Here is a 14781-nt window from a genome sequence, read left to right on the forward strand (position 1 = left end):
TCAGAAAAAAAAGATATATCAGAACTTACAAGCTTTTTTAGTCTAACCACAGATATTTCTTTTATATCAATTGGCTCAGACGGTAAAGCGTCTGCCTACAATACTGGAGACCTGGGTTTAATCCCTGGGTTGGGAAGATCTCCTGGAGAAGGAAATGGGAACCCACTCCAGTACTCGTGCCTGGAAAATCCCATGGACGGAGGATCCTGGGAGGCTACAGTCCATGGGGTCACAGAGAGTCAGACAACTGAGCGACTTCACTTTCACTTTCAAGCTTTTGTTGTACTGCTTTAAAAATTATTTTTCCTTCATTATAAATTTCTTTTCAAATAAAATGTATTCACTGTTCATAGTATCTTTCTATGGATTATTCATAAATGTTTTGCAAGGTTATCTTTTATTTCTTAGCTCTGTGCTTACCTATGTGTAAGATCTGTGCTGTTCCGGGTGCTAGAGATTTATGTAGTAAACGAGACTCTGCCATTCTTGGAGCTTAAATTCTGTTGGGTGCATTTAGTCAGTACTGTCATACTACAGAATAGACCTTAATTTTGTAGATCATCATAAAATAAGTGAAAGAAAAAGATAAAAAAAGAAAAGACTATTTGTAATTTGATTGGCTCAGAGTTTTGATGGGGGGGACAGAGGCATGTTATCAAGTGATTATTATACATAAAGATTGCATGAATGGAATGTGAGAATTCCTGAAATCACTGATTCCAGCTTCTTTATTTTACATATGAGAAAACATGCACTATCTGCATTGCCAACAATTATGCAGCTGGTTCATGGTAGAGCCTACGTGTCAGGGAGCATACCACTGTATAAAATAGTGTGTTTCCTCTCCCCCCACTTTCTTCTTTAAAGGCAGAATAAAAGTTATTCAAGATCATGCTTTCCACAGATATTTTGGTTTATAATAGGTAGTTTCGTTATGAATGTTAAAATTTTTATGCTCAGAATTAGAAATGAAGTTTGTCTAAAAGGGTTTTGAGAACTACATTGCATTTTGTTTTTCCAAAACTCCTGTAGGGTTTATGATTATAACATTCTAACACATAGTTCAGGGTACTTGGTGTAGCTCTCACTATAGTTTTTTTTTCATTGAAGAGATAGAAGTTTGAAAAGCTTTTTATTTTTCTTTTGCAGATTGCTACAGGTTTATTTTTATCTCTATGGTTCTTGTTTGGAGAGTTTTTTCCCTCCATTCATTTTAGTATTTGCTCTTGTAGTCATCAGAAGCATGACCTTTTGTGGATCACTTAGCCTGTCTGTTGAAATGGGATAATTAAGATTGTGAAAAATCACAGTTTTTGTGCTTTTGAAAGCATTGTAGAGATATTTTTTGTGTAATTTAGGTGAGTCTTTTTCTATATTGAACCAAATAAGTCTGACGTAATGGAAAAATATTGACCATAGAATCTGTAATTTTCAATTTGAAACATATCAGGACCTAAAAGCTTAGTTGGTTTCATATTATCTTGTTTTTCAAATGAGAAGTTTCAACCATATGGCTCTTAACACTTGATACTTTTAAATGAATAATTCAGTAAATGGAATCACTAAGCAGTTTTCAGTAGAATTACATTTTTCTTCAGGTTGGTCCAACAGCTACGCAAGCTATGCAAGAATTTCTTACCCGATTGCAAGTGCATCTTTCTTCAACATGTCCTCAGATATTCAGTGAATTTTTGCTCAAGCTAATTCATATACTTTCAACAGAAAGGTAAATTTCAATGTCATTAACATATATTCCTGATGTATTAATAGAAGCAATAGGTAATCCTCCAAATAAAGTTTCTCTTATCATTTGTTGGGAGTTTATCTGGGGATAGACAAGCAGGATGATATCAAGAATTAAGAGGGAAAGATTTATTGATATGTTTCCTGATTGTTTTCTTTTCATTATGGCTCTCCCAGATCCTAAGCTTCTTCTATTGTTAATGGACTAATGGGTTCATAGATTAGTAGTTATAAACCTTCTACCTGAAATTTACCTGAAGCTCTTTAAATTATTCTAGAATAAAGGTAAGGAATTAAAGCTACTAGTAATTTTATTTGAAACCTACTTGATAAAGATATCTTAAAAAAGAAAAATATTAATCTCGTATCAAAATCCTAAATAAAATTTATTACCGAAGTCAAGCAATAGATTAAAAAGAATAAACTGTGACCATAATGGGTTGATTCTTAAAATCCATGAATACTTCAATATCATATACTATATATCATATTTATGAATCGTTTCAGCATACTATGAGATACTTCATAAAAGCCAATGTTGCTTTCTGAGAAAAACTTTTAATGAAATATTATTGTATCATCTTATTTAAAATTACAAAAAAAACATGAACAAACCAGACTCTATTATGTTTATTTTAAAAGTTCCCATTAATATCAGGAAGAAGTTAAAAATGCTGTTGGCTATCTTTATTATTTAATTTCATTGTGGAAGTGCCAGTGAAGTTTTAAAATATTTTAAGGTATATTTGAAAATGATTAAAATAACGTGGAGAGTACATCACACTTTCACAGTTAGTTTCAAAATTGGAAGTCAGAAAAAGGTATGGTTTATAATATGATAAAATAATTAATAAAGTAAAATATTAAAATTAATAGTTGATTTAAATAGTATACATTAATAATTTATTCATAATAATAGTTATTTTAAATAGATCCATAGCAGAATGCCTTAAACCTAATATAAAAATTAATGCAAAAAATTTATATGGAGATACGTTTTCATAGTGGCAGAAAATTTTATCTCAGAGTACTATCCTCCTTTGTGTTTTCTTCCTTCTGTATAGCTTCTTTAAAATACTAATGTGGTTGTAGTTCAACTTGTTCATAGTGTTTGTGCAATGATGAAGCATAAGTGTGGGAAGGAGTAGATTCACAAAACCCAAAAATGTGATATTATGATATGCATACATGTAATTGGAAAACATGAAACTGAAATTTTGTTGTATGATTTCATTACAACTTCAAGAGTTCTCACAATCCCTCTTCTGGTTCAGTAATTTGCTATAAAGACTCGTAGAATTCAGGAAAAACATTTTACTTACATTTTTCAGTTTATATAAAGTATAAAACTCAGGAACAGCCAGATAGAATGGATGCCCAGGGCAGCGTATGTGTGGGGGACGTTGAAGGGAGGGTGCCTATGAATGAATGTGAATTCTCAGGGCTTAGTGTTGCCACCCTTACATACCTGGAGTAACAGTTTGTTAAATATTTTAGCTGAATTCTTCTTAAACTTATGTATGTTGCCAGCATCTTGACTTCCCAAGTTCTGCCACAGGAAACCCAATGCTCATATTCCACCTCCTGGAGATGCCTATCTTTTCATAGATTTAAGTCTTTTTGGTACTCTCAGCTCTCTGATGGGTTCAAGAAAAGCTTTGACCTCAGCTCTCTGATGGGTTCAAGAAAAGTTATGACTTTAGAGTTAATTTGGCTTTTTTTTTTTAATTGTTAAGTTGGGGGGACAATGATCTTTCCAGCTTTCTATATCTTAAGCATAAGCAGAACTTGAGAGCATTCAGTTTGATGTGTTAAGAGTGAATTGGTTGAATCCTAATTTATGAAAATCAAGATTAGTAAGAAATGTTTAACAACATTTGAGGTTCTAATAATACAGAGCTCATTCATTATGAGGAGTGCCTTGTGATATATAATTATTTTAGTCTGTGGCTTAAAAATCACCTCTTAGATTTACTTGTTCTTCAGTTTTCTATTTGGAAGGAAATTTATTTTTTATTTTATATGATAAAATGGAGGTAAGAACAAGAAGGACGCCGGAAGAGTGGGAAACTCTGCTGCAAAGTGAAATAGTGAATACCAGGAGTTTAGTTATTGTCTAGCTTTCTTGTTTTCTGGTGGTTACCTCTTTCAAACAATTTAAAATGGGTTAATTTTTAATCCTCTCCCTTTTTCTGCAGGGGTGCCTTCCAGACAGGCCAAGGACCTCTTGATGCCCAAGTAAAGCTGTTAGAATTCACTTTGGAGCAGAATTTTGAAGTTGTTTCCGTTAGTACTATTTCTGCTGTGATAGAGTCTGTCACTTTCTTAGTGCACCACTATATCACTTGCTCAGACAAAGTCATGTCTCGAAGTGGATCAGATAGCTCAGTGGGTGCTCGAGCATGCTTTGGGGGACTCTTTGCCAACCTCATTCGTCCAGGTGATGCAAAAGCAGTTTGTGGTGAAATGACAAGAGATCAACTCATGTTTGATTTGCTAAAACTGGTTAACATTTTAGTTCAGCTGCCTCTTTCGGGCAATAGGGAATACAGTGCAAGAGTGCCTGTGACCACCAATACGACAGACAGTGTTTCAGATGAAGAAAAAGTTTCAGGAGGCAAAGATGGTAATGGAAGCACTAGTAGTATTCAAGGACCGCCTGCGTATGTCGCTGACTTAGTGTTAGCCAACCAGCAGATTATGAGCCAGATTTTGTCTGCTCTGGGCCTGTGTAATAGCAGTGCCATGGCGATGATAATTGGTACGTATTGAGAACATAAATCTTAAACCTGTTTCTAGTACTGTATCTCTTTCCTTTAGCAATGTATGAATTCATTTTCTTTTTACTGTACAATACAGTGTTACTTTATTGTAAACATCTTAGCCTGACTGATTGTTATTAGTTAAAACTTAGAGTGGCATACATCAGTTGAAAATTTTTAAGTGTGAAATTTTTTTAAATTTGAAAATACTAAGAAAATAACCTGTATGGAATTAAATTAAGAAAAGGAAGCAGTTTTGTAAGCTAGGCACCATAATTTATAGTCATATATCTCTAACGTTTTAAAGGTGAAGAATTAGACATCAGATTTTGTATTAGGGAATGAGTAGATTTTATTTACTTACAGTTTCTTATAAGGTGAAGTATAAATTTTTGTTCAAGTTGTAACAGTTTCAATGACACATCGATGTAAAATTTATATATTGTTTCTTTTCTACTTCTTTGAAAGCTAATATGTTAATTATTTTACACTAATTAAGTTTCAGTAAATTGTATCAAAATCCATTCCTGATGTAATTTTGCTTATTAGTATTTCTTCCTTCATGTAAGGGGAAAAAAAACTATTGTCTTTTTGATTAAAAGTTTTAAAGTATAGTTGCATAATAGTATCAGTTATTTTTCTCTGCTTTTCTTCTTGATATGTATAATGTGTTCCTCAGTTGTGTGATAGAACGACTTTTTTATATTGTTACCAACAACAGACGTATCTTCTATAAAAAGATAACCAAAAATTATTCTCTAGTGAATGTTATGTTAGGTATTTTAATTTCTAGACATGCATATATGTATATAGACACACAACACACGGACCCACACAACACACGGACCCACACACAGCTGTTTTGTATGCATTCTTCAGTGGTTTGGGGGAAAAAATGGCTTGTAAGACTCTCTATTTAAATTATTACTGGTTTTTAAGGATTTGCTTTGTAAAAAATGTGTAAACTTTTTATTTAAACTAGGAGCAAGTGGATTGCATCTCACTAAACATGAAAACTTTCATGGTGGGTTAGATGCCATATCAGTTGGGGATGGACTGTTTACCATACTGACAACTCTTAGTAAAAAAGCGTCTACAGTTCATATGATGCTGCAGCCAATTTTAACCTACATGGCCTGTGGATATATGGGCAGACAGGTAAGTTCAATCCAGCAACAATTGCAGTGATTTAAGTAGTAAATAGCAATGGGAGCAGAGAATTATCTGTAAGACAGAGACAAATAGAGTATTCTCATTATATATTGGAAAATGAACAGAATCAGCAGATGAGAACTGTAGATTAATAATACAAGTTGAAGAGAAGTCAAAGTAAACTATAGTGATGTAAGAGTAAAATGTTTTTAAATTTTAAGATTTTCTTTCCATTGTCTTAGGAAGTAGTTCTTTCCTTTTCCCTAGAAATAGCATAGTTGAATACCAACATGTTCTACATAGAAGTATATATGAAAATTTAATATGAGTATTTTTTTTCAAGCTTAAGTTGCATATTTAGTTTCCTTTCAGTTAAAAGAGGTTAGAGTAATTTTAAAAGAGAAGTAGGTTAGAATGTTATTACTTTTAAAATTTCCTTTTTCAAAATGAGATTTTAGGAGCCAGTGTGATTATTTTACCTTCTAGTCTATTTACTATTTTTTTTTTCGAAAAGCAGATTTTAAAATATAATTTCTTAAGGAATCTTTTATATGTCATTGTATAATTATCATTTTCATAAATATGTATTGAATCTGTATATATATTTCCCCATTGGAAGATACAGAGATAAATATTTGAGAAGGCTGCATTTTTAAAGGAAAGTACTGTCTAGTGGAAAAGGAAATCAGTGCACATTAAGGTAGAAAATGATAATACTAGGTAAAGACAGACACAAAAAGTGCTGAGTTCAGAGAGGAGATTGTTCACTTACCTTCTGACACAGGCAAGATTTCTTAAATATTTTGGCAGACATTTTATATTAAGTGATTTAGGTTAAGGTTACCATTTTATAATAATTAAATATAAAAGAATGGTATATTCAGTGAAACTTAATTGTCCTAATTCATAGTAAATTAATAATGACCTTTTAAAAATCACAGCATACATGTATGGTTTATTTTTTTAGGGCTCTCTTGCTACTTGCCAGTTATCTGAACCATTACTGTGGTTCATTCTGAGAGTACTGGATACTAGTGATGCCTTGAAAGCGTTCCATGATATGGGTAAGGGAAAATTTCCAAAACTGCCTTTTAAGTGTAATGTTAAGTAGTACAGTATGTTCTTATTTTGATAGTCTTCTGTGAGAGTTGACTTGGTATCAAATCATCTGTGTTAAGATAATTTTAATTTAGTGTTCTTTATAAATTTAGGTGGTGTTCAGCTCATTTGCAACAATATGGTTACTAGTACAAGGGCTATTGTAAACACTGCAAGAAGTATGGTATCAACTATTATGAAATTTCTTGACTCTGGTCCAAATAAAGCTGTTGACAGCACTTTGAAAACAAGGATCCTAGCTTCTGAGCCTGACAATGCAGAAGGAATCCATAACTTTGCACCCCTGGGTAAGAAAACAGTTATTTCATCTTATGGGTGTGAATTTAAATAATAGTTAATTGGCTGGTATTAAGCAAAAGTAGTTGTCAAAATAAATTGATTGAGTTATAATGTCACCATTTTAATAAAAAACCATTGATTTTAAAGGCACTAGTTTTCCAAACTGTCTACTGATTAGAAGAAGTTTTTATTTGTTCTTTAGTAGGAAAATTTGTTTTTATTTCTGAGTTTAAATGGACACAATTTGTGAAACTAGGTAGTATAGATTCTTATGTCAGTTTTCAGTATAACTGTTTGTTTTACAAAGCTTGTTCCTTCTTATTTTGAGTGATTTTTTTTTTTAAATGAAGTTTAAAATTTATATAGTTATTCCTTTTTCCAGTCTACATAGTTTCTTTTTGTATTTTTTTTCATATTTGTAACTCATAAATATTGACAATTTAGAATAAAGATGATTATTTTCAAGTTTATTTTTTATTATCAAGTATATTTTATTTTCAAGGCTGTATTGAACATTAGTTTTTACTTAAATCATTCGAGAATTACTGTGCTCGGTTTGTTGTTGCTTGTTTAGTTTTCATTTGACATGTTAGTATATAGAAATTATATACGACCTTGCCAGTTGACTGGATGTCCTGATTATTTGTGAATACTGTGACAAATTATGCTAAGTATATTAAGTGCATTCATAATATTAAATATTCATGTTTTTAGCTAATTTTTCTACTGTAATTATTGTGATTTGAATAGCTCTTGATGCTTTATTAGGTTTCTTTTGCAAGTTTTTATTTTATTTGAAATACTTCTGTAGGTACAATCACATCTAGCAGTCCCACTGCCCAACCAGCTGAGGTGCTTTTGCAGGCCACGCCCCCCCATAGAAGAGCTCGCTCTGCTGCTTGGTCCTACATCTTTCTGCCAGAGGAGGCTTGGTGCGACCTTACCATTCACCTTCCTGCAGCAGTGCTCCTTAAAGAGATACATATCCAACCTCACCTGGCATCTCTTGCAAGTGAGTAATAATTTGTTTAAAGATCCATCATGAAAATAAACTATAACATATAGGAGCATTTAAAAAATGAGAAATATACTTAGCAAACTAGATAAACTTAGATAAAATTTCCAGATAGCTTAATTTTGAACTATTTAATATAATATTTAACATTACCACCACATCATTTACCATCAAATGAATTGGCATGACTATTCCCCCGAAATAAACAGAATGTGTGATGAAACTTAAGGAAATATATCCGAGGTGTGTATTATTTTGCCTTTCATATTCCCCCAAATTTATTGCACTATAGCATTAAGATAAAATGAGTTAGTTTGTACAACTGTAGATAGCTTTCTTAGTTTTTCTGCTCCTCAGTCCTAGCTCTGTAATGTGAAATTAACATAGATTCCCTTCCCATTGTAAGGTAATTACTTCTGCAAAGAATTTTTTATTGTAATATGTAGAGTTTGATATTTTAAATATTATGACCTTTAAATTTTTAATGTTTTGAGTATCATCCATTTGATGATGCATTTTCATTTAATACACTTTGTTGTAACTTTGCAAGGGAAATAATTAATTGTAAAGAATTTTTTAAAAATAAGTTACACATTAAAAGAAGAAGGAACTCTTTAAAGCATTCATGAAGAAATATGAAGTATTATTTTACATTTGTGATGGTTCCCAAATTCTTTCAATATAAATATAATGATTTATACATAATTGTTGAAGTTGTGACAGTCATTTATCTTCATTGATTGATTCTCATTGCTATCATATGTCACTCAATAATTTAATGTAGATCTATGGGAAATTTTGTACACCACTGGCATATTTGGAAGAATAAATTTTTATACTTATTTGCAAGATTAGATTATTATTATACCCTAACAGAGTTGTAGAATCCGCACATACCAGATTAAAATAGATATAATGAATAAAATGACAGAAAAAAGTAGATAAATGCAGTGTTTTGGCAGGTCAAAAATAAATATATTACATGGCAAAATATAAGTCATTATAACCTCCAACAGTGTAAGACTTAGAAGATAATCTAAGATGAGGAGGAAACTGCTTTTTTGGGAAGGAGAAAGTGGCTTTGAATTGTAGCTAGAATTTATACATAGTACTTTGGACAGGAAGGATGTTAAAATGGAGGACTCTTGTACATTATGACAAATCAATAGATTACATGTTTTCTAACACAAATGTGCTTAATACTTTTGGTTTGAGATCAGAGCACAAACTAAAGATATAGAATATTCTAGTAGAAATAAGATAGCCTTTAGAATCCAAATATGGGCTTAAACATAAACCCATGTACCCTTATAAAATGTACCCTTTATTCATGTGAGGGTTTGGATTATTTAATCTCTTTCTATCAGTTTGTATTGGTAGAGTCAAAGAGATTATATAATGTGGATAATACTTCCTTGAAAGGTTAAGATTAAATTTAAAAATTATGTGGCTTACCTAGTTCTCTGTGCAAACCAGGGGTATAATTGGCATATAATAAAAGTTACTTCCTGATTTTATAGTTGACATTAAAATCAAGGTTCAAAGGTTGTTTTAGTTGATAGATAAATTCATTAAATGTTCTTCCCTGTTTGTGAGAATTTTCCCATAGCAACTGCCAGTTAATTACTTGGTTGTGTGTGTGTGCTCAGTAGCGTCAGACTCTTTGTGACACTGTGGACTGTTGCCTACCAGGCTCCTCTGTTGATGAAATTACCCAGGCAAGAATGTTGGAGCAGGTTGCCATTTCCTACTCTAAGGGATCTTGCCACCCAGGGATTGAACACATCTCTTGCATTGATAGGCAGATTCTTTACCACTGCAGCACCCAATTACTTTATTCAGTTCAGTTCAGTTCAGTTCAGTCGCTCAGTCGTGTCCGACTCTTTGCAACTCCTTGGACTGCGGCATGCCAGGCTTCCCTGTCCATCACCAACTCCCAGAGTTTACTCAAACTCATGTCCGTTGAGTCGATGATGCCATCCAACCATCTCATCCTCTGTCATCCCCTTCTCCTCCCACCTTCAATCTTTCCCAGCATCGAGGTTTTTTCCAATGAGTCAGTTTTTCCCATTAGGTGGCCAGAGTATTGAAGTCAGCTTTAGCATCAGTCCTTCCAGTGAATATTCAGGACTGATTTCCTTTAGGATGGACTGGTTGGATCTCCTGACAGTCCAAGGAACTCTCAAGAGTCTTCTCCAACACCACAGTTCAAAAGCATCAATTCTTCGGGCAGCGCAGCTTTCTTTATAGTCCAACTCTCGCATCCATACATGACTACTGTAAGAACCATAGCTTTGACTAGACGGACAGACCTTTGGTTGCAAAGTAATGTCTCTGCTTTTTGATATGCTATTTAGGTTGGTCATAACTTTTCTTCCAAGGAGTAAGTATCTTTTAATTTCATGGGTGCAGTCACCATCTGCAGTGATTTTGGAGCCCAGAAAATAAAGTCTGCCACTGTTTCCATTGTTTCCCCATCTATGTGCCATGAAGTGATGGGACCAGATGCCATGATCTTAGTTTTCTGAATGTTGAGTTTTAAGCCAACTTTTTCACTCTCCTCTTTAACTGTCATCAAGAGGCTCTTTAGTTCTTCACTTTCTGCCATAAGTTGGTGTCATCTGCATATCTGAGGTTATTGATATTTCTCCGGGTAATCTTGATTCCAGCTTGTGCTTCATCCAGCCTGGCATTTCTCATGATATACTCTGCATAGAAGTTAAATAAGCAGGGTGACAATATACAGCCTTGACGTACTCCTTTTTCTATTTGGAACCAGTCTGTTGTTCCATGTCCAATTCTAACTGTTGCTTCTTGAGTTGCATACAGATTTCTCAGGAGGCAGGTCAGGTGGTCTGGTATTCCCAACTCTTTATGAATTTTCCACAGTTTGTTGTGATCCGCACAGTCAAAGGCTTTGGCATAGTCAATAAAGCAGAAGTAGATGTTTTTCTGGAACTCTTGCTTTTTCAATTACTTCATTTGGCCTCCTTAAATTTTAGCAGGAAATTCTTTTAAATATTCTGAATGTTTACATTTTGAAAGGCAAAAAAGGATCAGAGGTGAAAACAATTTTTAAACTCAAATGTGTTTAAAATCATAGCAATGTGATAGTAGTGAAATAATGAGTTTATGAAAAGATACTTTTAAAGTCACATTCTTCCTAAATTATATACAGCTGTAAACCACAGCATACTAATCAAACACCCCATTTTGCTGGTGATAATTCTGAGAGTAGAAATAACAGAGTAATTGCCTGTTTTTGTTTTCTTCAAGAAAATGAAGTGTATGTAGATTGCATGTCTTCAGTTGCTCTGTTTTTAGGTTAATGTTAGAATTTTTTATGTGCAATTTTTGTTATACTATAAATTTCATATAATAGCTCCAAAATCAATTATAATGAAAGTTAGTGACAAAGTATGACTTAGCGTATACATATTTTTCTTATTAATTCATAATGAATTATAACTGAAAGCTGCCATTTTACTGTAAGGTAAAGTAAAGTCGCTCAGTCGTGTCCAGGTCTTTGCGACCCCATGGACTGTAACCTACCAGGCTTCTCCGTCCATGAGATTTTCCAGGCAAGAGTACTGGAGTGGGTTGCCATTTCCTTCTCCAGGAGATCTTCCTGACCCAGGGATTGAACCTGGGTCTCCCGCATTATAGGCAGATGCTTTACCATCTAAGCCACCAGGGAAGTCCATTTTACTGTAGTTGCCATTAAAATATGAACTCGCGTTTACTTTGTCTTTAGTAATTGTTTAATTTTCTCTTCCTGTAGCCTGCCCCTCCTCAGTGTCTGTAGAAGTAAGTGCAGATGGAGTAAACATGCTTCCATTGTCCACTCCTGTTGTCACAAGTGGTCTTACCTACATAAAAATTCAACTTGTGAAAGCTGAAGTAGCTTCCGCTGTCTGCCTTAGACTCCATCGTCCACGAGATGCCAGCACACTAGGCCTTTCACAGATCAAATTACTGGGCCTCACTGCTTTTGGTACCACTTCTTCAGCAACAGTTAATAACCCCTTTCTTCCATCTGAAGATCAGGTATCCAAAACAAGGTATGTAGTTCCTCATTCTTAAGAAAAACCTTTCTGTGCTTTTCATGAAATTTATTCTGTGGTTTCTTTGTTTATTTTGAGTTTAGAAAATTCTTTGTTCCATAGGTTTCTAAATAATGTCATAATTTTTTAAGTGTCAGATCAGATCAGTCGCTCAGTCGTGTCCGACTCTTTGCGACCCCATGAATCGCAGCACGCCAGGCCTCCCTGTCCATCACCAACTCCCGGAGTTCACTGAGACTCACGTCCACCGAGTCAGTGATGCCATCCAGCCATCTCATCCTCTGTCGTCCCCTTCTCCTCTTGCCCCCAATCCCTCCCAGCATCTGAGTCTTTTCCAATGAGTCAACTCTTCGCATGAGGTGACCATAATAAAGAATAATTGCATAGAAACAGAACTTTGAGGCTGGTTAAAATTGAGATTCATGTGTGTTTAAATTTTGAGATGATCTGTGATGTGCTTTATGTAGGTGTAAGTTCCACTTCTTTGGACTGTAGTCTTATGTAAGCATTTCCAAATGCCTATCCCCAAGAGAATATCTGAATCAAACAAGTTGACCACACAGATAAGCACCTGGTCTGTTATACAGTAATTCTTAAGAATACTGGCCAGTCAGTATGGATTAATGTGGCCATATCATGGCCATGGGTCAATATGGCCATTAATATGGCCAGTCAGTAAAGGGTTTGATATGAACCATACAAATTGATACAAATTGACCAAACAAAGAAGGACGTGAATGTGTCCTTTAATTTACATTCTTCTGGTAAATTTGGATGTTTGAAATTTTTATAGATTGGTTTTATTGTATGTTTTACCTGAGGAAGAAAATTGGAATTTCTTTTTTATTTTCAAGCTGCTGGGTCTTTTCAGTTTTGCAATTCTGTGATCCTGTGCAGTTTATATTTATGCATATATGTATATACAAAACTATTTCCTGACTAAATAAAAAGCAAGTTCATAATTCCTAAATGTGACTTGTACTTAAGTATTTTTATTTTGTATGTTATAGGGGAAGCTTGCTGTGTGTTTAACTCTTATTGATGTTATAGTATTCTAAAAATATTCTTTTTTTAACATAGATTGGTGCTACCTACTTATGAAATACAACATGCTGGTTATTTTCTCTGCTCGATAAGGCACAAATTTTTTTTTTTTACCACAGATCTCCTCTTTTTTTTTTTTTTAAAGAGTCTTTGCATGTAGCCCATTACAGAGTATCGAGTAGAGTTCCCTGTGCTATATAGCAGGTTCTTAGTAGTTATCTCTTTCATATATAGTAGTGTGTGTATGTCAACCCTAATCTTCCAGTTTATCCCTGGTAACTATAAGTTTGTTTTCTATATCCATGCCTCTGTTTCAGTTTTGTAAGTAAGTTCATTTGTACACCGCCACCCTTTTCTTAAATAATCCACATGTAAGTGATACCATGTCATTTTTGTCTTTCTCTGTATGACTTCATTCAGTAAGACAACCTGTCTATGACAATCTGTCTACAACTTGCTGATCTTGGACGTGTTTTGTTTGATCTTGGAAAAGTTTTTACTTCAGAAGTCTGAAGTAATTTAAGCTACTTAAATTAACCCGTATAGGCTGTTTTGTGTTTTGTATTTCAGTATTGGATGGTTACGGTTATTACATCATTGCCTTACTCACATAAGTGATCTGGAAGGAATGATGGCAAGTGCAGCTGCACCTACTGCTAATTTGCTACAGACTTGTGCTGCCTTACTGATGTCTCCGTACTGTGGAATGCATTCACCCAACATTGAGGTTGTGCTCGTCAAGATAGGACTTCAGTCCACTCGAATTGGCCTAAAGCTTATAGACATTCTTCTGAGAAATTGTGCAGCATCAGGCAGTGATCCTACAGGTGACAATTAATTTTGATATTTGAATTTTTACATATCTACAGAGAAATAATATTTGAACTATGATGTTTGATTAATTCCGTTTCCAAAATTAATTTCCATATGGCTTCATTATTTTTGGAGTTTGATTTGTTGTTGTTGTTGAATTTTATAGAAGTTATGTTTAATGAATAATTTAAATTGAGCGAATCTTTTCATCTCATTTGCTTATTTAGCAAATTTTTCCTTTTGATTCTCTTTTTACAAGATTTAAATAGCCCTTTACTTTTTGGAAGACTGAATGGACTCTCTTCTGACTCTACGATAGATATTCTTTATCAGCTTGGAACAACTCAGGATCCTGGAACAAAAGATAGGTATGTGGTGATCTCATTTTTCACACAAGAACATATGTACACATAATCTCATGTAGTGGATTTTACTAATAATGCTTTTTTTAAAGATCTTTTTGTAAAAGTTAAGCTTAGGTATTACTAAACTTACAGAAATAAAGGAATATTGTGTCTATATTAGATACCTGGACTATTTTGATAATAGTAATGGTTTCACTGATTATTTATATTACCCACTGACATCTTTTCATTAGATTCTTTCCCTTCTTTCTCCTGCTTCTTACCACAAAGTGAGACACTGTCATCCAAGTAAATAATACTGATTGTTTCACCTAAATGTTTACTGATCTTTCAGTATAGGTAATTTTAGCTATGTTTTACTAATGTAGTTCTTCCTTGATGTCTTTTACCTTCAAATTCATAAGAAGTGCAAGTGTCTTTGAAAC

General features: G+C 33.7%; 1 protein-coding gene and 1 non-coding gene across 9 annotated transcripts in view; one reads left to right on the forward strand and one right to left on the reverse strand.

Annotated features, from left to right (window-relative positions):
• The window catches only part of BIRC6 (baculoviral IAP repeat containing 6), a 213342-nt gene that overhangs the window by 115269 nt on the left and 83292 nt on the right, over nucleotides 1–14781 (forward strand). For all 8 annotated transcript variants that reach the window (XR_009739323.1, XM_061432032.1, XM_061432030.1 and 5 more), the window contains 9 exons: nucleotides 1599–1726; nucleotides 3942–4504; nucleotides 5488–5663; nucleotides 6625–6721; nucleotides 6869–7063; nucleotides 7867–8067; nucleotides 11852–12131; nucleotides 13749–14005; nucleotides 14251–14359. Coding sequence is in view for 7 of the 8 variants with exons in the window: in XM_061432032.1 (XP_061288016.1) it covers nucleotides 1599–1726; nucleotides 3942–4504; nucleotides 5488–5663; nucleotides 6625–6721; nucleotides 6869–7063; nucleotides 7867–8067; nucleotides 11852–12131; nucleotides 13749–14005; nucleotides 14251–14359 (2006 nt within the window). In the remaining variant the exon portion in view is untranslated. The remainder of the gene's footprint in view (nucleotides 1–1598; nucleotides 1727–3941; nucleotides 4505–5487; nucleotides 5664–6624; nucleotides 6722–6868; nucleotides 7064–7866; nucleotides 8068–11851; nucleotides 12132–13748; nucleotides 14006–14250; nucleotides 14360–14781) is intronic.
• Nucleotides 11695–11767, reverse strand: TRNAY-AUA (transfer RNA tyrosine (anticodon AUA)). The gene has a single exon. It is a non-coding gene; the product is annotated as a tRNA-Tyr (tRNA).

Source organism: Bos javanicus, chromosome 11 (genome assembly GCF_032452875.1).
Source record: "Bos javanicus breed banteng chromosome 11, ARS-OSU_banteng_1.0, whole genome shotgun sequence".
In the NCBI taxonomy this organism is placed as follows: domain Eukaryota; kingdom Metazoa; phylum Chordata; class Mammalia; order Artiodactyla; family Bovidae; genus Bos; species Bos javanicus.